The sequence below is a fragment of the Dipteris shenzhenensis genome, chromosome 1 (genome assembly GCF_047967505.1).
Source record: "Dipteris shenzhenensis isolate YYH24624 ecotype China chromosome 1, Dip_SZ_1.0, whole genome shotgun sequence".
NCBI classification, from domain to species: domain Eukaryota; kingdom Viridiplantae; phylum Streptophyta; class Polypodiopsida; order Gleicheniales; family Dipteridaceae; genus Dipteris; species Dipteris shenzhenensis.
The window spans coordinates 17053106-17080201 of NC_141596.1; the positions used below are offsets into that span (position 1 = coordinate 17053106).

Here is a 27096-nt window from a genome sequence, read left to right on the forward strand (position 1 = left end):
ATAACCGAGCTACTCAAATGCCTTCTCCTCATATGGGGGGCTTACAAGTAGAGTTAGCTGGTTCCTGTGTAGTTACATGAGAGTGGAGCATTGATATCTAACATGAGAGTGGAGCATGTTTATGTGAAGAGAGTGGGAGAGAAGTAAGGAGTCTCACTTGTAGCTTTCTCACATACACAATGGGGGAATACACACAAAGGTGGAGGCTGAAAACAGTTTTTCTCTTCTTAGTTGTGAAAGCCAAAAGAACTCTCTCTTAGTACAAAAGGAATACATGAACCCTATATGTGGGTCTCAAACCAAACTCAGCTAACCTAGGTGGCATACTAACTAAGCCACTAACTAGAGTACATAAAGATAGCTGTCATCAATCTATTATTCATCTGGCATTGTACCAACCACATCTGAAGCTAACAAGTCGGTGACATAAATGCACAATGGTCACCCTGGCATATTACGAATGGAGCTCAATATCTCAACACTCCCCCTCGAGCTCAATCCCAATTCCTACACAATAAAACCTACTAGAACCTTCTCCCACACATAGTGATAATGCACCTCAATGTGCTTTGTTCTAGCATGATAGACTGGGTTATTTGCCAAGTGTATGCCAAGTGTATACTTACTACTCATGTTGTCACAATAAATGACAACTGGCCCATTTGTAGACTGATGCATATCATAAAGTAGCTGACACAACCAAGCTACCTCACATGCAGCCATTGCTGCACCCTTGTACTCAACCTCTGTGCTCGACAAGGCAACTATAGGATGTTTCTTACTGCTCCAAGTGACTGTAGCACTCTCAAAAGAGAACACATTTCCACTGGTAGATCGTCTATGAGAAATACTACCAGCCCAATCAGCATCAGTATATCCATGCAACTGTATCTGAACTCCAGTCTCATAAGATAGTCCATACTGCAATGTGGACTTCACATACCTCAGTATGTGTCTAGCCACATCCAAATGCGGTTTCCTTGGAGCTTGCATAAACTGACTTACCAACCCAATAGCATAGCTCAAATTTGGCTTGGTAATAGTCATATAAATCAAACTTGTTACTATGTGTCTGTACATAGTAGGGTCTTCTAGAAGCTCACCTGCATCTATGCTCAACTTCACATTCTGCTCCAAAGGAACTGAAATAGGCTTATAGCATGTCCAATCCATACTACCTCTGCAAGAGCCATATCCCACTTGTGGATCTAATCACCTCAATGCCCAAGAAATAATGCAACTCTCCCAAATCCTTCATCTCAAACTTCTGCTTCAATAGCATTTTCACATGAAGGATATCTTCATCACTATCACTTGTGATGATCAAATCATCAACATAAATGACAAGCAATATAATGCCTTTCTTTGTTTTTCTCACATAAAGTGAGAAATCTGCCTTGGAAATCTGAAAGCCTATAGTGACAAGATACTATCCTATCTTCTAAGACCATGCTCTAGGTGCTTGCTTCAAGCCATACAAGGCTTTCTTCAACTTGCAAGCAAACTCAGGATGAACATCATGCACATAACCTGGTGGCTCCTCCATATAGACCTCTTCTTGCAAATCACCATGTAAGAAAGCATTCTTTAAATCCATTTGATGTAAAGACCATCCCTTTGATGCAGCCATAGCAATGACTGCTCTTATGGTTGCCATCCTTGCAACCGGACTGAATGTTTCTTCATAATCAATGCCATATGTCTATACATACCCCTTAACAACTAATCTTGCCTTGTATATGTTCACATAACCATCTGCATTGTGCTTTACCTTATAAACCCACTTGCAGCCAATTGCATTCTTGTCTTTAGGCAAAGGCACCAATTCCCATGTAGCATTCGCTTCCAAGGCATCCATTTCTTCATCCATGGCTTTCTCCCATTTTTCTTTTCCCATGACTTACTCAAAAGAAGTGGGGCGGGTTCATGTATCACTTTGACCATATAGGCATAGTGAATGGCTATAAATCCATCATATTTTAGCCTATCCACAGGATACTTAACTCTGGTAGACCTGCACAAAATAGGCTCACTATCAGGTGCTCTTAAAACATCCCTTATTTTGCTTACTCCAAGTGTAGCAATAGAAGGAATACCCAACTCATTGTTTTGAGTCACTAGATTCACCATCCACATAAGAGTGACCTGCATTCACATCAACCATGGGCTGATCTACTTCCTCTTTTCCTTTCCATGATACTTGCATACCACTATCTACATTGCTTTGAGGAGATCCTCCTGATTTGAATCTGCCTCTATCCATGGTCAAGTATGTGAACCACTACTAGAGGACACTACAGATCCACTAATGTTTTGTGATTGCTACTGTGAATTCTGTGTAGCATTATCATTTTATGCATCTACATCATCAATCACATTTACTGGTTTACAACAGCTGCTCATCTCATAAAAAACAACATCTCTACTCACTGTAAACTTACAAGTAGAAGGGTTATAGCATCTATACCCTTTCTGCTATAGAGGATAACCAATAAAGATGCACTTATCAGACTTTGGATCCAACATGGATGTCAACTCATTTGGCACATGAACATAGGCCATGCAACCAAAAACTTTCAAATGAGACTAGTATACCTCTCCTTTGGTGTCATGCCATGTATTGCTATAGTGGGAGTCCTGTTCATTTTGTAGATTGATGTAGCAACTGCTTCAGCCCAATAATAATCTGGTAGGTCTTTTTCATTGAGCATGGCACGAGATACCTCTCCAATATGCCTGTTTTTCCTTTCTGCAAGTCCATTTTGATGTGGGGTATGACTACATGAATATTAAGCATCGGCTCTATCAATTTGTTCATAGCTACTTTGAGCCCGTTGCTATTGAGGGGAGTAGCAGAGATTACTACCACTACTAGACAACTACCCATCTACAATGTCCATAATGGCTTGTGTGGCTTTCTACACTTGCAGTTGCTTCCATACGATCGCTCCTCCACCAATGACAGTGCTACAAAACTCATAGGCTAGCAAGTTCCTGAAGACAGAGGCAGTGATGAGAACGCTCCTCTACTGCAACTCTGCAACCGGCTGCTCCACCGCATCTACTATCAACAACTGATGATCCAAGCCTCCAATCGATGAGCCTTGCCTTGGACGAGGTGTTCCACGGATAGAGAAAAGCTGACCGTGAGCCATCATCCTCCTTCGTCATCGCACAACATCTCCGTCATCATCGTCGCACCGCATCTCCGTCATCATCGTCGCATCTCTGCAACCTCAAAGTTTTCCTTCTCCAAGGTCTCACCACAAAATGCCACGTGGCAGATAAGGTGGTAAATTTTAACTGTGGTTAAGTTAACTGTTCAGGTCAGTTGAACCTTGGTACACTTTAAGTAACTATGGGTGAACTAAACTGGGGTAATTGGTCACCACAATGCCACCCAAGCACAGTCCCTTTGTAAGCATAGTTTGAATTCTACATGTGAATCCCTGTGCCACATCATCAAGACCCCCTCTTCTTCATAGAATCATCGACAAGTCGTAACTTCCAATCCAAGAAGAATTTGGACATGCTCCAAAATAGAAAAGTGATCATCTTTTCGGGCTCTACGCGCCTGTTAAGTCATAATCATTGTATGCAATTAGAAACTACCAATATTGAAAGAAATCAATTGGTAAGACCTTTGCAACAAATGACAAATCAAGGCATGAATGCACACATCGTTGTCATAAGCATTCCAAAAGCACAAGTGCATGAGATGACCATAGCACGAAGCATGGCATCCACACATAAAGCATTAAGGCACATGAAAGAACAAAGCATCATGCATCAAGCTACATCGAGTAAAGATGTGAATGCCATCGACAACATGTATTGAGAAGAAACATCCTTGCCACCTTCAGCCCACACGTTTGTAAATCAAACCTGACCACCTAAGAGTAGCTATGAAAGCACCCAGGGGAGGTATTGACATGTAAAAACCACACTTGATCACCTTAAGTAGCAATGCAAGCACTAAGGGGAGGTGATGGAATGTAACTCACATCTGACCACCTTGTAGTAGCCAAAGGATCATGGCACCAAGGGGAGGTGTTGAGAGTTGTGGTGCCATGAGCACATAATTAGAGGCTAAGGTATGGTATGGGAAAGAATTAAAGTAGCCACCCTAGGATGTGGACTACATGATGTGGAGATGTGGATTGATGATATCCACAAGGAGAGATGTGGATGAGAGGATCCCACATGGTTTGACTATTCTAAAGGCTCTCTCTATATAAGAAGCCTATCATGTATTGTTGAACACACACATTGCAAGAGATATAGATAATTTGCTATCTCCCTCTCATGTCTTATTCAGTATGCTTTGAGCCTCCTTAGATTTTCTGCTAATCTTGTGTCCATTAGGCTAGTATGATCCACACTTTGACATAGGAAATGGTTTCCTTGCCTGTTTTCCAAATTAAGAGGCTTCACATACTTTTGCATTATTGCAACCTTGAACTTAGGCAATCTTGCAATAATATTTTGGGCTTGCATTAATTTAAGTCGATGTACATTGACATGACCAATGCGTTTATGCCAGATATCAATATTTGCAACTACACCAGTCCGATGTGCAAACATTGCTGCACTCAATTCAGGCATGTCCACATCCAACGTAAATAGCCTGCCATTCTTCTTCCCTTTTGCTATGAAGCGATCTTTATTTTTCATATCCTTAACAAAGCATCGATGAGGATTAAATATGACCTGCAAGCCCTCTTCAACCATTTGACCAATAGAAACTAGGTTTTTGGTGATATTCGGGACATGAAATACATCAGACATGCATTTCTTTTTCCCATCCTGCATAGACAAAGGAATTTTTCCAATGTGCACAATAGGATGTGAAGTATCATCACCAGCCTCCACAAATCCTAGTCTTTCCATTTTCCTTGCATCTTGCATCCATTCTGCATGACCTGTCATGTGGTTTGACGCACCTGAGTCAACATACCACACATCATTGCTTTGTTCTTCACTTGTCACAGAATTGGTCATGTGCTGCACCATAAACAAATGCTCATTTATGTCATCACCGTGTCTACTAGAGGATGCATAATTGCCTTGCTGCAATTTTCCAGTCATGATGTCATTCTGCTTTTTATAGCAGTCTTTAACCATATGACCCATTTTACCATAGTGGTAGCATTCAACATTCCTGTTTGCATTTTGGCCTCTCTGCCATCCGCCACGACCTCTTTGGTTCACCCTGCCTCTAAGGTTACCATGACCTCCTCCATAGGACTGATTTTCTAGAATTTGCTGCATATTTTGATTTCTGCCATGGCCTCTAGATCGGCTTGCTCTACCTCTGCCTCTACCTTTTCCAGCATTTGAGTAGAAGACACTTTCTTTTGAAGTTCCTCCTAAAGAAGATGCACCACCATTTCTCTGCTCTTCAGAAATTAGAAGAGCAATCAACTCCCCAAAATCAAGAAATTTTTCACGGACGGCAATGGATAAGCAATCCATACTGCCTCTGCAAGAGCCATATCCCACTTGTGGATCTAATCGCCTAAATACCCAAAAGTAATGCGACTCTCCCAAATCCTTGATCTCAAGCTTCTCCTTCAATAGCATTTTCACATGAAGGATATCTTCATCACTATCACCTGTGATGATCAAATCATCAACATAAATAACAAGTAGCATAATGCTTTTCTCTATTTTTCTCACATAAAGTGAGAATTCTGCCTTGGAAATCTAAAAGCCAATAGTGACAAGATACTGTCCTATCTTGTCAGACCATGCTCTGGGTGCTTGCTTCAACCCATACAAGGCTTTCTTCAACCTGTAAACAAACTCAAGATGAACAACATGAACATAACCTGGTGGCTGCTCCATATAGACCTCTTCTTGCAAATCACCATGCAAGAAAGCATTCTTTACATCCATCTGATGTAAAGACCATCACTTTGATGCAGCCATAGAAATGACTACTCTTACAGTTGCCATCCTTGCAACTGGACTAAATGTTTCTTCATAATCAATGCCATATGTCTGTGCCTACCCCTTGAGAACTAATCTTGCCTTGTATCTATTCACAAAATCATTTGCATTGTGCTTCACATTATAAACCCAATTGCAGCCAATTGCATTCTTGTCTTTAGGCAAAGGCTTCCCCTTCGTCTCTCCCTCCTCCATGCCTACCCCTCTTGCCCTCCCCCTCCCTCCCTGCTACCCTCTCATTCCCTCCCTCCTCCATGCCTGCTCCTCCTCCCCTCCCTCTCCCACCTCCTCCATAGCTGCTCCTCCTCCCCCCTCCCTCTTGCTCCTCCCTCCTCCCTCCCTCCTCCTCCACGCCTACTCCTCCTCACCCTCCACACCTGTTGGTCCACCCCCCTTCTCTCCTCTTCAACTACTGGTCCTCCCTCCCCCGTCCCTCCTCCTCCTCACCCTCCGTCTTCCTGCGTGCTACTCCTTCAAGCCTGCTTCTCCACACCTTCTCCTTCTCTACACTCCTTTACTCATGGCACCATTTGAGGACATCTCCAACAAGTACCGGGTTCACTTAGAGTTGGAGGTTGAATATGCAAGCACACATAGTCTGGGATTGAGGGGAGCTCCCAAAATCCATAGTCTTCATTCACAAGGAAAGAAGCATCTCGACCTTTGGGTAGAAGGATCATTGTATCCTTTAGATCTTGCCAACCAAAAGAGCCCTCCTTTCCATACAATGCATAAGCTAGTTTGGTTTGTTAGAAATGGGCATGCAGGGTTTCTTGGTTATTGCAATCGGTTAAACAATGCTCAATCAATGGCTATGCAAGCAAGCGAGATGCGCAGAGCCCAAGCAGAGATGGTAGCACATTTAGGAAATAGCACCATTGTTGCAATGCATAACTCTATGCAGGATCTTCAAAGGAAGAACCGGGATCTTCAAAGGAAGAACCAGGATCTTCATGCTAAAGCTAAAGCATTGGACTCTTGAGCGACATAAATTAGAAGAGTCACTCTATAAGCTAGTTGAGTCCAAAAAAGGCTTGGAAAGATCTATATACAATCAAGTTCGAGGAGCCATAGAGAAGGAATGAGAGAAGGCAGAAGAACGAGCACAAAAGATGAAATAAACACCTTTGGGATTGAAGGAGAGGAAAATAAGGTAGTTACATAACATGGATGCATTGGCACCCACTGGTGGTGCTAGAAAGAGGAGAGTCTAGGCTACAAGGTTGGTTATCAAATGTTCCAATGAAATTTGACTCTTTTGTGCTACACTATTTGTGACTAAGTTTTTCTTGTCTTCTTCTTTAGGAATTTCATGAAAGATGTGATGGGAAGAACAAACGAGGATGATATTGATTGTTCATATGATCTAGCTAGTTTATTGAAGTCAAGCAATGTAATTGGGATACTAAGTGACCCAAGACACAAGCACCTACATGTGCAAGTTGCTGAAGAGGTGATGAAGGACTTCAAGGATATTGTGGATGCAAAGGACATGCTTGCAGCTTGTGATACTACCGAGTGTAAGTTGTGAAGCTTACGCATCTGTTTTTAAAATTTTCAAGTCTACTATATTGGAAAAGTATAAGAAGTCTACAGTGTCCCTACCCACACCCTGGTGTGGGGGTTAAAGGTCACTGTGCCTTAACCCCGGTTATGTACAATACTCAAACACATATATAAATGAATGAAAAAGAAGATTAGGGTGGTTCTACACCCACCAAAACTTATGTGGCTCTCTGTCTCTCTCTCTCCTTCTTTTGTTCTTGCTTCCGTTGAGAGCACTCTCAACTGGTATCAGAGCCCGGGTGATCTAGCTAAGCGTGCGGGAATGCTTGAAGCTCAGTAGCTTTGTGGGAGGAAGGAGAAGCTTTGTGGGAAGCTTTGTGGGCGACTTTACTTGCACCCGAGTGTGCAGAGACCTTGGAGGAACATTTGGAAAAGTCACTTTGGCTTTGCGAAGTGGTTTTGAGAGCCTGTTAAGAGCTTTCAAAGAAAAAGTCGTTTTTTGAGCTTTTCCCTGTTCCGTTCGATGACAGAGACTCCGTATTGACTTGTAGAGGCAACAATTGCTTGCTTTTGGTGTCCACATTACTTCAGGAGCTTGGAAACACCTTCATTCTTGAATATGAGATCATTTCATTGGATTTCTGACTCACTGTGTCAGTTTCTGCGTTTTTTGCCTGGGTGTTGGAACTCAAGTTTGGAGCAACCATTTGTAGATCTGTCAGTTCCGGTGGACTCAGGAGGTCCTAAAACTGCTATGTTGCTCATCATTCGCACTCCGGTGAAGTTTACAAACAGCTCTGTTTCCAAAAACGTTTTTCAGTCCGTGTGTTGGACCCAGTGATTGAGACCACGGTTTCCAAAACCGTCTGTCCCATTGCGTTCCGGATGCCAAAAACCCCTACCTATCAGTTCTTGCATGATTCGGTGGAGGATTTTCAGAGTTATAAATCTCTGTGTATTCGATTTCGTCTCTCTGTTATGCATTTTTCATACTAAGGTTTTGAAACCTTAGATTTATGCCACATGGCAGTAGATAAGTATTAACTCCCATTTCTCACTCATCGGTTGGGATTTTGGAGTTCTGGCAGAAGAGAGATATTTGCAGATTTTCTTGCTGAGTCCAATTATGCAATGGCGCCCATGTTTTGAAGCATCTCAGGTTCTATTTTCAGTAGCGCTCATTACCGTGGGACTATGATTTCTTGAGCATACCTTATGCAGATCACTCTGGTTGCAGTTTGAGCAGTGTGCGCTCATTCATGGTATGCATTGGGTTGCAATGGATGATTTATAGGCCATTTGGATACATTGCGGTCCTTGTTGGATGCACTGATAGGCCCAAATTACCTTGTGGGATGCTATTTTTTATGGACGCTTTGCACATGGATGCTATTTTATGCTGAGGGATAGCTTTGAAACATTGCAGGTGATGCACTGATAGTGCTATGCTCTCTTGGATGAGATATTATTGATGCACATGCCAGTGTACGGTGTTTATGCTTGAGTCATTTGGCACTTATTGGCATTTTCTTTTGGGCCAGATTTGCTCATATGGGTGCATAGTATATGCACATGAGTCAGATGCATCTTTTGATGCTTTGAGCTTTGAGTTTTGGTGATATTTCACTCTATTGTGACATACACATTTGGGTGCACCTGGTATTTGTTGTGATTCTCTCTTGCAGGCACTAGCATTTGGGATTTTGCTTTATTTGCATCATGGCATCCTCTTCCATGTCTGAAAAGGAGTTTTTCAGCATTAAAAAGTTTGATGGGACAAACTTTTCTTTGTGGAAAGAACAAATAAGGGATGTGCTTATTCAAAAGAAGCAGATTAAGCTCTTGGTAGGGATTGAAGCTAAGCCTGCAGATATGTCTGAGGATGATTGGAATGAGTTGGATGCATTAGCAAAGTCTACTATTAGACTTCATCTTGCAGAGTCAGTTTATTTCACAGTAGTAAATGAGTAGACTACGGAAGATTTGTGGAAAAAACTGTGTGCCACTGATGAGAAGGAAACTGCCTTTAATAAAGTTTACCTCATGAAGAGGTTGTTTGAGCTGCAAATGAAGGAAGGGGTCTCCATTGCTTCTCACTTGAATGAATTCAATATTATTTTCAGCCAGCTTCAGGCTCAGAAAATGAATTTTGATGTGGAGACTAAGGCAATATTTCTCTTATGTTCATTGCCATCCTCATGGGATACCTTCCGTACAGCTGTCAGTAACTCTGCACCTAGTGGAGTACTAAAATTTGATGATGTTGTGGGTAGCTTGTTGGCCGAGGAGATTAGACGGAAGTCTATGGATGGCAACAAGCAAGATGCAGCCTTAAATGTGCAAAGGGGCAGATCACAGTTCAGGGGGAAGTCCCAAGAAAGAGGGAAGTCTCGTAGCAAATCCAGGGCACGAAACATTGAGTGTTACCACTGTGGCAAGAAGGGCCATATGAAAAAGGATTGCTACAAGCTGAAAAGAGAGCAAAAGGATAAGAAAAAGAATGCAAATTGGGGTGCAAATCAAAAGGAAGAGAGTCCAAGGGAGGACAAAGGAAAAGTGAAGATCGAGGAGATCAATGCAGTCACACATGATAGTGACAATGATGTTCTCTTCATGTCTAGTTTATTTGCAGAGTTGCTTACCACTTCAAATGATGCATATTCCCAAGATTGGATTTGGGATTCTGGTGCTTCATTCCATGTTACTCCCCATAGGGAATGGTTCTCCACTTATGACAGTGGAAAGACAGGTTGTGTGCATCTTGGAAATGACTATGCATGTGACATAGTGGGAGTAGGTGACATAGTGGGAGTAGGTGACATAAAGTTTTCTTTTGCAAATGGGTCTGCATTTATTTTGAAACATGTGAGACATGTGCCTAAGTTGACCAAGAGTCTTATTTCAGTGGGTCAACTAGATGATGCTGGATTTCACACCACTTTTGGCTTTCAGAGTTGGAAAATTCAAAAGGGCTCTATGCTTTTGGCCAGGGGTGCCAAGTGTGGGACTTTATATCCCTTACATGTATCAGGGGTATTTGATCATGTTGTTGCAATAACCGAGCAGCCAAGCACTTCTTTGTGGCATTGCAGGTTGGGGCACATGAGCCAGAATGGAATGAAACTCTTATGCCATTTGGGTTATGTACCGCATTTGAGTTTCTCTGATTTTGAATTTTGTGAGCATTGTCTCTATGGGAAGCAGACTAAATCAGCCCATAAAAGAAGGGGAAAGAAAGAGTTTGAAAAGCTTGATTTGGTGCATTCAGACGTATGTGGTCCGATGCCTACACGGTCATTAGGCGGGACTGAATACTATGTGATATTCATTGATGATGCAACTAGGAAAGTGTGGGCTTATGCTATAGCTCGGAAGAGTGATGTGTTCCAGGTATTTCAGAAATGGCTGGCCTTGGTTGAGAATCAGTCAGGTAGAACGCTTAAATGCCTACGGACTGACAATGGTGGAGAGTATCTCTCTCATGACTTTCAGCATTTCTGTGATACACGTGGGATTACGAGGGAGCTCACATCCCCTCGTACTCCAGAGCAAAATCCAATTGCAGAAAAGATGAATCGTACCATTCAAGAAAGGTTGCAATGCATGCTTTCCAATGCAAGTCTTTCTGGTGGTTTTTGGGCTGAGGCAATGAAGACTGTAGTGCATGTGATCAATAGATCACCTAGTAAGAGTTTGGATGGTGGTATTCCTGAAGAGGCATGGAGTGGCAAGAAGCCCTCTTACTCTCATTTGCGTATATTTGGGTGTGAGGCATATGCACATGTGCCAAAAGAGCTTCGAAAGAAGCTAGATCCTAAGTCTAGGAAATGCATCTTTCTGGGTTATGGTGAAAGTGGAGAGATGGGCTATCGTCTTTGGGATCCAGAAGCAAAGAAGATCATACGCAGCCATGATGTGGTCTTCAATGAGAAGAAGATGCATAAGGCACCCATGAGGGATGTGGAAATGAGGAGAATCACTTTCCAAGATGTGAATCCACCTGCATATGTTGATAGACAGCAAGCTGTCCATGCACCAAATGTACAAGAAATGGTGCCACCAAGTACTCCCACAGGTATACAATCAAGGGTAGATGATGGATCATCTATTGGTGGAAATGATGAGCCAAATGTGGCTGATATGCAAATGGGACAGCAAGCTGAAATGCCCTTGAGAAGATCATCTAGAGTGTCTAGACCGCCTGATAGGTTTGTTCCAGGGGTAGACTATGTGATGCTTACTGATTGCGGGGAGCCTTCTTGCTATAGAGAGGCTATGATGCGTGAGGATCAACGCAAGTGGGAGTATGCTATGCAATCAGAGATGAGTTCACTTATGAAGAATAAGACTTGGGACTTGGTTTCTTTGCCACATGGAAAGAAAGCATTGCCATGTAAATGGGTCTACAAAATGAAGGTCACAGGTGATGATGTGCCTAGGTACAAGGCCTGTTTGGTTGCTAAAGGGTTCAAGCAAGAGAAGGGTGTGGACTTTGATGAGATATTCTCTCCGGTTGTGAAGATGACCGCACTTAGATGCATGCTTGGACTAGTGGCATCAGAGGATATGGAGCTTATGCAAATGGATGTTAAGACAGCTTTCTTGCATGGGGATTTGCATGAGGAAATTTACATGGTGCAGCCGGAAGGCTTTGAAGAAAAGGGCAAAGAGCATTTAGTTTGCAAGCTGAAGAAGAGTCTCTATGGTCTTAAGCAAGCACCTAGAGAATGGTATCAGAAGTTTGATGCTCTCATTCGGTCCCAGGGTTTTAGAAGGAGTGAAATTGATCACTGCCTCTACACTAAAAGGGCTAAGGATAATAGCCTGATAATCCTGGCACTATATGTGGATGATATGCTATTGGCTAGCAAGAATACTTATGAGCTAGATGCATTAAAGGCCAAGTTGCATGAGGCCTTTGATATGAAGGATTTGGGACTTGCAGGTCATATTCTTGGTATGCGCATCACGCGTGATCGGAGTACGAACTCCTTTGGCTTTCACAAAAAGAGTATGTTACAAAAGTATTGCAGCGTTTCAATATGGAGGGGGGGAAGGTAGTGAGTACTCCATTGCCTCCATATGTGAAACTGAGTCATACAGATAGTCCCAAATCAGATGAGGAGAGGGCCATGATGGCCAAGGTTCCTTATGCATCAGTAGTTGGGAGTCTTATGTATGCTATGATAGCTACTAGACCAGACATTGCATTTGCAGTGGGAGTTGTTGGCCGGTATATGGCTAATCCAGGAAAGAGGCATTGGGAGGCAGTTAAGTGCATCATGAGGTACATGAAGGGTACCAAGGAGATGTGCATCTGCTTTGGTAAAGGAGACATGCGTGTACTTGGGTACACAGATTCAGACTATGCAGGGCATGTTGATAGTAGGAGATCCACTTCTGGTTATGTGTTCACCTTTGCAGGTGGTGCAGTGTCGTGGATGTCTCGTGCAGAGAAGTGCGTGGCTTTGTCTACCACAGAGGCTGAGTATGTTGCAGCCACAGAAATGACGGGAGTCGCAAATTAAAAGTCCCATAATTCGTGACATATTGATCTAGCGTACTAGCTGAATAGCACTCATGGAATCACTATGCAATGTCGGTACACCTGTATGAATCCCCAAATCTCCCACTAGCCCATGAAGCCATATATCCTCCTTGCAACCCTCTGTGGCTGCAACATACTCAGCCTCTGTGGTAGACAAAGCAATGCACTTCTGTGCGTGAGACATCCATGACACTGCACCACCTACAAAGGTGAACACATAACCAGAAGTGGATCTCCTACTATCCACATGCCCTGCATAGTCTGAATCTGTGTACCAAGTACATGCATGCCTCCTCTACCAAAGCAGATGCACATCTCGTTGGTACCCTTCATGTACCTCATGATGCACTTAACTGCCTCCCAATGCCTCTTTCCTGGATTAGCCATATACCGGCTAACAACTCCCACTGCAAATGCAATGTCTGGTCTAGTAGCTATCATAGCATACATAAGACTCCCAACTGTTGATGCATAAGGAACCTTGGCCATCATGGCCCTTTCCTTGCTGTGAAGAACTTCCGCCTTCAAAGTGGGCCCCGAAATGGCCTCGAATCAAAAAAACAAAGTCACTAAGGGCTTTGCCCATCTCCTGCAGCATATGCTACCCTCTCGCCACACTGCGAAGGGCATCTCAATCTGAGACAGTGCACTCTTGCACTTCTGGCTGTGCTACCTGCAGAGATTTTCTCCCAAACTCAAAAAAGGAAAGCAACACTGGTCCTCTTACCAGGACACCGCGAACTTGGTTTGCTTTCTTGAGCTCCTTACCATGAACCAGGCTCTGATACCATGTGAAGATAGTGGGAGAAAAGGAAGGAGTCTCACTTGCGGCTTTCTCACATAGACAATGGAGGAATACACACAAAGGTGGAGGCTGAAAACAGTTTTCCTCTTCTTAGTTGTAAAAGCCAAAAGAACTCTAGTACAAAGAAATACGAGAACCCTATATGTGGGTCTCAAACCAAACTCAGCTAATTTAGGTGGCATACTAACTGAGCCACGAACTAGAGTACATAAGGATAGCTGTCATCCAGCTATTATTCATGGGCGGTGTACCAACTGCATCTGCAGCTAACTAGTCGGTGACATAAATGCACAACGGTCACCCTGGCATATCATCAGTGGAGGTCGATATCTCAACACGTGTATCACAAAAATGCTGAAAGTCATGAGAGAGATACTCTCCACCATTGTCAATCCGTAGACATTTAAGCATTCTACCTGACTGATTCTCAACCAAGGCTAGCCATTTTTGAAATACCTGGAACACATCACTCTTCCAAGCTATAGCATAAGCCCACACTTTCCTAGTTGCATCATCAATGAATGTCACATAGTATTCAGCCCCGCCTAATGACCATGTAGGCATGGGACCACATACATCTGAATGCACCAAATCAAGCTTTTCAAACTCTTTCTTTCCCCTTCTTTTATGGGCTAATTTAGTCTGCTTCCCATAGAGACAGTGCTCACAAAATTCAAAATCAGAGAAACTCAAATGCGGTACATAACCCAAATGGCATAAGAGTTTCATTCCATTCTGGCTCATGTGCCCCAACTTGTAATGCCACAAAGAAGTGCTTGGCTGCTCGGTTATTGCAAAAACATGATCAAATACCCCTGATACATGTAAGGGATACAAAGTCCCACACTTTGCACCCCTGGCCAAAAGTATAGAGCCCTTCTGAATTTTCCAACTCTGAAAGCCAAAAGTGGTTTGAAAACCAGCATCATCTAGCTGACCCAATGAAATAAGACTCTTGGTCAACTTAGGCACATGTCTCACATGTTTCAAAATAAATGCAGACCCATTTGCAAAAGAAAACTTTATGTCACCTACTCTGACTATGTCACATGCATAGTCATTTCCAAGATGCACACAACCTGTCTTTCCACTGTCATAAGTGGAGAACCATTCCCTATGGGGAGTAACATGGAATGAAGCACCAGAATCCAAAATCCAATCTTGGGAATATGCATCATCTGAAGTGCTAAGCAACTCTGCAGATAAACTAGACATGCAGAGAACGTCATTGTCACTATCATGTGTGACTGCATTGATCTCTTCGATCTTCACTTTTCCTTTGTCCTCCCTTGGACTCTCTTCCTTTTGATTTGCACCCCAATTTGCATTCTTTTTCTTATCCTTTTGCTCTCTTTTCAGCTTGTAGCAATACTTTTTCATATGGCCCTTCTTGCCACAGTGGTAACACTCAATGTTCCGTGCCCTAGATTTGCTACGAGACTTCCCTCTTTCTTGGGACTTCCCCCTGAACTGAGATTTGCCCGTTTGCACATTCTCTACACTATCGCATTGTTGTGTATTATCCATGTTTATGACTGAAGTTACTGATCATTTTAGTGTAAGTTTTGAATTTTGTCAAATCCTAAAGCCATTTCACCATCGAGTAGAAGGGAAAAGTGTCCAGGACATCGCCAGGATCCTAGAAAGCCTAAAACTTGCCACGGCATGAATTTGGGCATTCTGGCAAGTCCAAAATGCCCAAATTTAGGCTTTCTAGGCTCTTGGCGACGTCCCAGACACTTTTCCCTTTTGCTTGATGGTGAAATTCCTTCAAGATTTGACAAAAATGAACTTTCTATACCCAGAATTGGTGAAAATGATACTAAATTGTCTAGAAATGCATTAAATTAACACAATTAAAATGATGGAGAAAATATATCATCAATGACTTAAACAAAATACAATGGAATAAATATTATGAATTCATGACGAGCAATGATAAGTTAAAACATATAATAAAGACATGTAGTCATGTATCCATTGAAATATATGTTTATATATACAAAAGGCCTCACAGGCTATCTTTCTTCTTGGCTAGTTTGAGTACATTGAGAAGAGATTGAGAATAGGGGTCTTTGAATCCCCTAGTGGATTCCTAGATATAAATCTAACTGTAACAGCACTAACATCCTCCTCCCCTACTACTAAAGACATAGCCATTGCCATCAATGCCCTGCCATGAATGTTCGATCCAAAGGCATTGATAGCAACCAAGCAATGTACCAAAATGACTTTGTCGGCATTCCGAGTAATGTTGGAGTATCCAATAGCATGCGACAATGCCTTGCACTTCAGCAGCTCCAAAGGACCTCGAGGAGAAAATTTGCTATGAAAGACCACGATATGTTCTGCAACTTTGCCAAGGTAATGGCCAAAAAATGGCCAAAGAATGATCTTGCCCAAATGCACTGTGAACATTATCCCATTGATATGAGAATTCATCAATCTTAAACACGTCTTGCAACAATTCAACAAACATTAGAAGACCAACAAAACAAATTATACCAAAAGAATAGCAAAATAAAAAATATTGCTCGAACTTACCACTACAGCGTCGTCGGCTTATATCCCTTCCTCATTTGCAATGTTGATGGAACAAGGAGCTGTGTGATGCTCCATTTGGGAGGTGGACGCTTTCTCTTGACCTATGTTGGAGGTGGAAGATTTTGCATGAGAGGGCTATGCATCATATATGGACATGTCTGCATCCCTCATTGAAACCAGTGTCATCAAGAGAAACTCTTCCATTGTCTGGTCTTTGGAACCTAAAACCCTGGGATCTTTGACACTTGTGTCAACATTGAACCCCAATAGGACTCCGAGTTCCTCATCCTCTCATAGTCCAAAAAGAACCTCTATGTTATGGAGGAATACATACTCTTCTCCATCGATGATGAGGGGAGACAAGGACCATAATTTTGATTCTGGGTAAGTGGTCTCTGATGCAAGTTTTTGGTTCCCATCCGAAATCCTTACTCTAATACCTGTGAAGTCAAAGAAACACACATTAAAATAGTAAGACATTAACAAAAATGAACGAAATCGAGAACAAGCGAATAAACGGTGAAAGGAGCTTATTGTCTTGAAAGTTTAAGAGCATCAGAACAACAATGATACAACAAGGAATGCTTGTCAAAGAGAGAAGGGAATGGCTCATCATGGTGAAAGTAGAGGAATGGCGCCGAAGAATAAGAGAAAGTGAATGGTTGTTTTGGGTCACCACATGGGAAGGTTTCAAAATGGAGCTCTATTTAGATTTTGCATCCACATGTCTTTATACAACATGTGAACCGTAAAAGAATTTAAAAAAATCTTCTCATTAATGCCACATGCTTATAACAACATAAAGTACTATTTTCTTTTTCATAGTTTTGTCTATTTTTGTGAAATTTCTACATTACGTTGGCGTTCTCCTCATTGGTTGAGAGACATTTTTCTGAAGCCCTAAAAGGCCCAAAAATGAGCTCCCTTTTTTCCTAATGCCAAGGAGCCACTGGTGCCTGATGTTGCTTAAAGAAGGTGCTACAGACCGTAGGTGGTGTTGTTGCTTGTAGATAGTTTGAGGTCTCGATTGGTCATGGCAACCGTGAAGGCTTTAGTCATAGGTATAGTTCGTTTCTCTTATTTGTTGTAGCCGGCTTTGGAGCCCATCGTGGATTCAGTTGTGAGCTAGGAGTAGTAGTTGCATGCAGCCTCTGATGGAGCTTTGAGTTGTTGTATAGCTTTGTTGTAGTCATAGGTAGAGCCTCCTTCACTCTATTCATGGAAGGAGGAACAATAGTCCTTGAAGCCTTAGATGCCTCTCTAAGAACTAGAATACTCTTTCTCTCTCTCTCTCTCCAATGAATGAACAGAATTTGATCTGAGAATGAATTACAATGACTCTCTCTCACAAGAATGAACACTCAAAGAATCTCACTCAAATAGAGATGAAGCTATATCTCTCTCTCTCTCAAATGAAGCTATCTCTCTCACTGAAGAAATGCAATGAATAGAATTCTAAAATGAATTGGACAAAAATTCTATCTCTCATGAAATGTGTGGACAGAAATTTCTCTTTCATCAATGGAATGAAAGGATGCTTACTCCACTACTACACATGGGCCTTATTCTAATGGTTAAGCACTGACATTTAGTGCACGTGGGGTGCTAATCGTCGATATGCAAAGTGGGCTTAAAAGGTGTCGCTATATAGTGACACTTTTATAAAACGTCGCTATATAGGGACACTTTTATAAACATCGCTATATAGTGACACTTGCCAGACTTGTATAAAGTTGTTATATGGCGATGTTTTATAGAGTGTTTTTTTCCCCATACCGACTTTAAAGATAGTTTTACCCAATGACAAAAAAAATTTCTTTTCATACATGTTTGATCCTTTGATAGAATAAAAGTACAAGAGCATGTACATCAAGTTTGAAGCTCATATATTCATGTCCATGTTTGACACTTGGCTGCCAAGTCTAGTGCACCAAACAAGTTTACTAAGTTGATCTCCTATATCATCATCATACTCTAGCATCATACGTTCACCATAGACTTGATCATCTTCTTCAATAAAGTCGGGTGATTCTTGATGCTTCTTTCTCAATATCATGATCTCCATCTTCCTCCCGTATGATGTCATTATGCACATCTTCCTCTTGGCTCATATTGTGTTTCTTCTCTAAATCCATCTAGATCAATTGGATCTGGCATTCGTAGTGGCATCCCCATATCCACATCTATATCTTCAATTTTGCTTACTTCGTGGTGCAACTTGGATCACATACCACCATCTTGGATCAAAATGGTCCAAATGAAAAACCACCTATATTGAAGATGGGTGCCAAATGCCATCAATTATATGAAACTATGCTTAAGTACATGTACCAATTGATATTTAAAAACAAAAGATTCAATTAATTAAATCATTAGTATGCACCTGCTCACAATACTCGAGAAGAACAAAGACCGTCATAAATAGTTCTAAACCATTTTACATCAAGAATGAAAATACTAAATCATCTGAAATCAAATTTATAGATTTTGTGTATGGTCCCACAATAATCCAATTGCGAGGAGAGAAGATTGGTATCCGAAGCACTTGCCCGACTATCTTGTGTGAAGTTAGCCATGACTCCATAATCATACGTGACTCTCTTTCAATCGATGTGTTCCACACAAAAATGTCATTGGTATGTCTAGGATCTCTGGAAATATCAGACCTGCACTCCTGTCCATAAGATCTGTAACTCCTCTATTAAAGATACCATGTACATGGCCTTAGACTCGAACATCACATGCATTGCCCCTAAAAATAGAATCCATCATGTCCACCATACCCTCCTCATCATTTGGCACATCCAGGAGACTATACTCCTCAAGGTGTAAAGGTATACGTATGCACACCACCCTCACCACCCTCCTCATCTTGTCTCAAGGTTTCGTGTAAATATAAGATCTTGTCTCAAGATTTTGTGTCATGTATGCAGGCAATATTAATCATGAACTCAAATAGCATTGACTTTTCGATGATCCATCACCATGTGCACCACCAACAGTGGGTACTGCTTTGGGCTCCTCCCCATACATCCTCAAGTGGCACATGACAATACGGCATTGATGTCGTACTTCTCACTTGCAATGAGTGCAATGACAATACAACCTCTCCGTAAGCCATACTCCTTAAAGTGTGAAGGTATATGCACACAACCCTTGCCACCCTCCTCATCCTATCTCAAGGGCCCATTTTGGGGTCTAGTCTGCTCCATAGCATAGGCTAGGGGTACATGGCTCTTTTTTATATAACCAAATTTTGTAATCTGGTCCTTTTTGTACCAACCCCTTTAATATATTCAACCTTTTATATTAAAAAAACAAGATGAATGCTCATAAAGCATTCAAAAGGCCTACCTCAAATGCATAGATTGGAAAAGAGAGAGAGAGAGAGAGAAAGGAGAAGAGAGGGAGAGAGAGGGGGGGTGGGGTAGGGCTTACCTTGAAATAAAAAGAGAGAGAAAGAGGGAGGAATGGGTAGAGATAATCAATCAAAAAAAACCAAAAACAGACAAGTGGCCAATCAACAATTCCCAATAAAAACTTTTAAAAAATTCAAAATTTTGCCCATCTCCAAAGTTGAAGCCTTCACTAAGGCCTACCCACAGCAGGGCAGGCCAAAAAAATCAGAAATTTGCCCATCCCCAAAGCTGAAGCCTTCACTAAGGCCTACCCATAGCAGGGCAGGCCAAAAAATACGCTTCTAAAAATTCTAACAAGTTGAATTTTATTCATGTGACATGCCAAGAGAGAGAGAAAAAGAAGAGAGAGAGAGAAGAAGAAGGAGAAGAGAGAGAGAGAAAGGGAGAAAAAGGTAGAGAGAGATGGAAGAGGAGGGAGAGGGAATGTTCAATGAATGCACGTCCAAATTTTAACAAAAATGTGGAAGAGGAGAGAGAGGGAATGAATGCACTTCCAAAAAAGCAAACCCAAGTTTGAAAGAGATGCTCTAAAGTCCAACACACCAACCAATCAAAGAATTTGAAAGAAAAACACATCTGAAAAATACTAGAAAATATTTTTGGTTTTGAAAGTTGTTGAACCTTCACTAAGGCTACCTAACGGCATGCCAAAAACAAGTGTCAATGTTATTTTATTTTATGTATTGAACAAAATATCACTACCGATAGTAGCGAAGAAATCAAGAGAACTATCCTAATGAACCAAGAAGCGGATCTAGATTCTAATTTTTCATACTTAAAAAATAATTCAACTTAAGAAGATAAAACTTTGAACAACATGCATCCAAGAATAGAAGAGTTCACAACAAGCATTTCATGAAAGAAATGTCCAAGAACTTTGAAATTCCAAGACTATGACTAGCTTTTGAGAGAGGAAATGTGTAGTAGAAGAGTTCAAAGGCATTCAATATGATTGGCTAAGATTATGATGATTTGGATGTCTTATATTGACTTTGAAAAAACTCACTTAGTAAATGTATGATTTAATTGCATGGTCAAATTTGAAGATGGTTACACTAGAGTGTTAGGACTCTCATTGTTTGCATTGTCTAAAGGTAGATCTCCTTAAGCATTTAGATTCTCAATTTCAAGGCAAGAGGTTGAACTAAACTAGCCTAATGCTAAAAAGACCATGATGGATGAGTGACCCACCCAAACTTTGTCGCACATTGTGAATTATGCTCATGTGTTAGTGTGATCCCTCTAGGTCTTTAGGGAGGATGCCCTCGTAGATAAGTGTACCATAAGGTGCAAACCACTTTTCTATATGTTTGCGCATGAGGCAATTGATTGCGGTTGGAATTTTAATCTCCGAAGAGCAAGTCCAAATTGGAAACTTGACGACGATGAATCAGGAGTGTGCCGTGGGGAGGGGGTTTGAATTGTGTCAAAATCTCGTGGTGCTCTTCTTCAACTACGACTAGGTAGGTAAGGTACGCCATTCGCTCTTATATATTCAGCTCCTCCTCCCATCTCTCCCCACATTACTTAGTTACAACATCTTTCATCACAATATTAGAGGTTGCTTCGACATTAGCTCGTTAGCTGAGCTATCTTCTTCCCTGCTCCATACACCTCCTCCTCCTTCATACATCTCACTCCTCCTCCCTCCTCCCCAACTCCTTACTATGCGCAAAACATCCCTCGCCTACAACCGCGAAGATGATGTCTTCACCACGTTGCTATCTCCTCTGAAGCTCGGGAATTTTCAGCTTTCCCACAGGTAGCATCCTCGTTCCTTCCACCATCCAGCTTCTTCTTGTCTTGCCCTTGCTGCCATGTGATGCTTTGAAAGAATCTCATCTCTCACTTCTGCTGCTGCTCATGCTCAGGGTCGTTTTGGCTCCTGTTACTCGTTGCCGAGCCCTCGACTATGTTCCTCAGCGTGCCCACATAGATTACTATTCCCAAAGAGCAACCCCGGGTGGGTTGCTGATCTCTGAGGGAGTCGCGGTAGCCCAAGAGGGCATCGGGTAGGCACCCCTTTCGTCCCCTCGAACCAAAACCGTCGGAAAGCTGATGCTGTACTCTCTTGCAATGTGTCCTTTTTGATAATGAAGGAATCTCTCTTTGCTCCTCAGGTTTCCGCACGCTCCAGGTATTTGGGCCGAGGCGCAAGTCGAAGCATGGAAGAAAGTTGTACAAGGGGTACATGAAAAGGGTGGTATCATCTTCTGCCAGCTCTGGCATGTGGGTCGTGCATCTCACACACGTATGTTGTGCCTCACGCATTGCAAATTCGGATAGATTTATCCACATTCCACAGCTAGGTAGAGCAGCTTTAAATTGTACCCGATCTCGTGTTTATCGTGATTGTTCGATGATGCAGACTACCAGCCCAAAGGATGTGTTCCGGTTTCGTCAACGGCCAAAGTGGTCCCTCAAGAATGGTCCATCAGGCTTCCCGATGGGGTCATGGCGGAGTACTCTCAAGCACGCGCTCTGAAAACTGATGAGGTCCCTGCTATAGTGGACCTGTTTCGCCAAGCCGCTAGAAACGCTCGCCGAGCAGGTTATACGAACGAACGCTGCAAATGATCTTCTACGTTTTGTGTCCCATATTCCACTCCTGCTTATGTCTCGCTTCTAACTGGCTCTTTTCATCTATTACAGGGTTCGATGGGATCGAAATTCACGCTGCCCATGGATACCTTTTCGATCAGTTCTTCAAGGACGGGATCAACGACCGCAGCGATGAATATGGTGGTTCCATTCAGAACCGCTGCAGGTTTGCCTTAGAGGTTCTTTCTGCTGTCGTCCAAGAGATGGGGCACGACCGCACTGCGATACGGATTTCCCCCGTTATCGACCACTTGGGTGCAACAGACTCCAATCCGGAAGCTCTCGGTCTCTACTTAATAGGAGAGCTCAACAAGTTCAACCTGGCTTACTTGCACATCACGGAGCCTCGATTCACCAACAAAGGAGAGAGCGGACTCAAGGAGACCGCGGATGACTGCTCGCTCTTCAGCAAAGCTTTCCAGGGACTGGTGATGAGCAGCGGTGGCTACACCAAGGAGTCAGGAATGGAGGCAATAAGGACGGGGGCGGCTGATTTGATATCGTATGGGAGGCTGTTCATCTCAAATCCGGATCTGCCGTTGCGGTTTGCTGTAGGGGCGAAGCTGAATCGCTACGACAGGGCGACCTTCTACACGCACGATCAGGTGAAAGGGTACCTGGACTATGCGATGTTGAGTGCGAAAGAGGTGGAGGAGAAGGCGCGGAGAAGAATGCTTCTACGCATACCGAGCTCGCCCAAGTGTGGAAGGATGTTGGAGCATGTATCGTCGTCGCCCAGGACGCCGGTGCTGGCGGGCTCGCCCAGATTGATCTAATGGAGCTACATCTTAATAATCTAAAATAAGATAAGAAGCAGGCTCCCTCAAGTTTAAACTTTGCTACTCTTGTTGAGCGAGCTCTTAATAATCTAAAATAAGAGGCAGGCTCCCTCAAGTTTAAACTTTGCTACTCTTGTTGAGCGAGCTCAAGCTATGCTATAGTACATGTTTTAATCTTTTTCTTTAAAACTTTGCTACTCTTGTTGAGCGAGCTCAAGCTCTGCTATAGTACATGTTTTAATCTTTTTCTTTAAGGAAAAGCAGCTAGAGATGACTCCTTGTTCCCTTAGCAACGTACCCACTTGAGAAGTAGTGCTCCTTCAAGTGTTAACGGATAAGTCCTTTCTCTTTGGTAGCGTAGGTCTCGAGCATATGTGCCTCTCATAGTGGACCATGGGTGTAAATGGGTGGGTGAGTGTGCGATTTTTGGCCTGCCCTCTGGGTAGCCTTAGCAACGATGCAATGTTAGGAAAGCAGAAACTAACATTTCTTGAAATTTTTGGAAGTGCATTTTTCCTATTGGCTCTTCTTCATTGGACTTCAATGGAGACTTTAAAGGTTTACTCTCTCTCCCTCTCTCTCTCTCTCTCTCTCTCTCTCTCTTTTCCCTTCTTTATCTCCTCAAGTCTTCTTATGGAGGATCTCCACCTTTATCCCACCCCCCCCCCCCCTCTCTCTCTCTCTCTCTCTCTCTCTCTCTCCCCTTTATCTCCTCCAGTCTTCCTCTACACCATTTCCAGTGGATTCCTTTTTGCTTACTTTTTTTATCTTGGGCAGGCCTTACGAATGATTGAATATCATTCACCTTGTTAGTATTAGACAATATGTTGGACTCTTCTTCATTGGACTTGAATGCAGGCTTTAAAGTCTCTTTCTCTGCCTCTCCCTCTCTCCCCTTCTTTGTCTCCTCAAGTCTTCTTAGAGGGCCTCCCCATGTTGCAGATGAAGCTAGGGAGGCCACCAATTCAGTAGGCAATGCTTACCTTCTATCTGCCTTCCCCCGTTCGGCTGTTGGATATTTTGGACAAATCCTCTAGGCTACACTAGGTGGAACATGCTTTGTAGGTCTCCACCACATTGGAGATGCCTTTCTCCCCCACTAAAGATGAAGACTTATAGCAATAAATGCCCCATTTTATAGGTTGAACCAGTCCATCAACCAAATACTGGCCTGGAATTCCAGAAATCCAAGCCTCTAGCCTAGCAGTCCACTGCCAAGAAAACTCCATCGTTCAACATTCTAGTACACCCATAGGGATTATCCTGCTAGTGAGGCTTCCCCAACGCCACTAGCTAGTGCGGGGAGGTCCTCTTATTAGGACACCATCTCCACCTTTTCTCCCTTCCCCCCCCAAACCTACCTCTCTCTCTCTCTCTCTCTCTCCCCTTTATCTAGTGGAGTATTCCTCCACACCATTTCCTTTTTGTTACAGTAGGCAACCTTGAAGGAAGTTTTCATTTTCTAAGCAGGGTAAATTTTAACAAGCAATGATTAGAGCTTAAGTCTAGATGATTGGGCTATTTTTTAAAATTCTAAAATCCCACTATGACATTTGGGCGAATAATTTCAAAATCAAATGTTGAAGTGTAGCTTCTGGGCGAATAATTTTGAAGTCAATTTTCCAAATGTATACTATAAAAATTTATCTCATTACTTAAGGAGTCTACATTAATTTTTACAAAGTGATAGATACGTTCATGTACCCAAACATAATTGTGTGATTCTATAATTCATTTGCAACTTTTGTGAACTCTCTCTCTCTCTCTCTCTCTCTCAAATTTTATATAGACAACACCCAAGGTGCCATCTTGTTGAATGCATGTTTCTAGTTATGCAATGCACATGACTAAAAAAATTCTCAATATTCAAACATCTGATCATTGATGTGTTTGCTACCTTCCTAGAAACCAATTTTTGATTATCTTAGCACTTATTTCTCTACCCATAACAATGATTATGACACATAAATTTATTCAAAAAGAGGCTATGCCCCTTAGATTGTTGACTCAATTGCACCTTTTCCATTTTTATGTTTAAAATTGCCTCTTTGTTGCATGTTGTCATTTTTACATACCACTTAATTAGTGCAAGCCATGAATCATCATACATCAATAAGAAAAACTTTCACCTTCAGCTTGGATCTTGTACAAATTTTAAATCGAAAACTTGTGAAGCACTTCCTAGCACATGTACAAAGTACATATATCAACTAAAGAACTGCTAACAAGATTTTCATACAATCCTTCCTTTGCTTTTGGAAATGGGTATCTTAGCTCGTCATGGTACTTTTGTAGTAGATCAATCCTTCCTTTGCTTTTGGAAATGGGTATCCAAGCTCATCATGGTACCTTTGTAGTAGATCAAAGTAAGTGTCCCTGCAACAAAAGAAAGACATCTTTGACATCAGTTCACCTTCCCACAATGAAAAGGGACAATTGGGGTATAAAACCATGTACTCATTCAACTAATTATTGTTCTTGTTATGATAACATATGTGAGGAAGCCCTAAAATGACAAGGAGAAAGACATGGGGGAAAGACAATGAAGCATCATGCCTATTATTCATGTCCAACTCTGCTTTGTCGCAATTCAAATTTACACTCTAGCCAATACCATTGCTCATAGTGCCTTTCTCACACCACCGCATGGCTTAAAGCAGTGCACTTGATTATGTTTCCCTTCTACAATACACATCATGATATACAAAAAATAGTCATACTTGCTGCAAATTCTGCAAAATTTACCAAAAAATGAAATGGTTCATAAAGCATCATGCAACCTTGCATATTGTCATAATGGGAGTGACACATACGAGAAGTATATACCAGATTTGAGTCGCGGATCTTACACATGGGGAGAAAAATAGTGTCTGCTTCCATTGGGCATATTTGGACCTCTCACAACTGCTGTGTCATGTTGTTCCAACTCCCGATTTCAAATTTCATTGTTCAATGTTTGCCTCCTTCAAGACTACCTTCCCACATGGAGCTTATGTTGATATGTCCCCCAAGACTGCGACTTCTACTACATCATCAGGGGTAATGTCGAGGACAATTGAAAAGTGGATGCTGCAAGTCCTAGTTCAAGAAAAACCACACAACCAATATGTCAAACAAATAAGAACAACATGAGGCCTAGCTAATTAATCTGAATAGATCCATCTCATGACTACCTGTCACGTGCACTGATGACACACTGGTAGCTGAGCCCAGGTTTCACCTCCAAAGGGTGTTCCTAGATGGTTAACCATGAAGGGATCTGGGAAAATTGGTATTTTACTCCCTTCTAGGAAGGGTGCTAGAAGGGAGTTCCTAGGCAGCCTCCATGTAGCAAAGTGTTGGCAGACTACTCCCTTCCCTTCTACACTACACATCATGATACGCATAGCAACTAGTTATAGTCACATAAAAATTTACATGATATTAATCAAACAACAAATGAGACCTTACACAATAGCATAATAGATTATGATTCATCATGATGAGAAGAAAGAAGAGAATGATGTGTAGAGAGGCAATGAAGAATCATACCTGCAATTCATGTTCAGTTCTGCTTTATTGCAATTTGGACATATACTCCATCCAACACCATTGCTCATGGCCATTTATCATAGCCGTGTATCCAATACACGATTTTATGCTCTTGTCCAAAGCAGTCCCTTTTAAACTACAAATCAGGGAACACATAGCAAATACCTATAATTGTAGCAAGTTCTTCATAGCATTAATTGTGAGAAACCCAAACAACAATAGCACAATGCATCATCATTTATTCCACATTGACATTTGAATTACAAAATTACCTTGAGGGTACACCACCCAAAAGTTTTGTGCAATATCCAGCAACTGTAGATCTCAGCTCCTACAACATATAGTACTTGCCTATATTTTAAAAAGATAAGATCAACATTTTTATTTTGCATGTAATATCCATCAAAAGCT

General features: G+C 42.0%; 1 protein-coding gene and 1 pseudogene across 1 annotated transcript; one reads left to right on the forward strand and one right to left on the reverse strand.

Annotated features, from left to right (window-relative positions):
• The first annotated feature begins 21317 nt into the window (after positions 1-21317).
• On the forward strand, positions 21318-23170 carry LOC147905472 (12-oxophytodienoate reductase 3-like). Its single transcript, XM_087380123.1, has 5 exons — positions 21318-21536; positions 21646-21786; positions 21895-22025; positions 22143-22325; positions 22427-23170. Exons 1-5 carry the CDS (start codon positions 21442-21444, stop codon positions 23149-23151), a joined length of 1275 nt encoding a protein of 424 aa, XP_087236249.1. The 5' UTR covers positions 21318-21441; the 3' UTR covers positions 23152-23170.
• Positions 23171-26096: 2926 nt separating this feature from the next.
• Positions 26097-26827, reverse strand: LOC147905473 (uncharacterized; annotated as a pseudogene).
• Between the last annotated feature and the right edge of the window lie 269 nt (positions 26828-27096).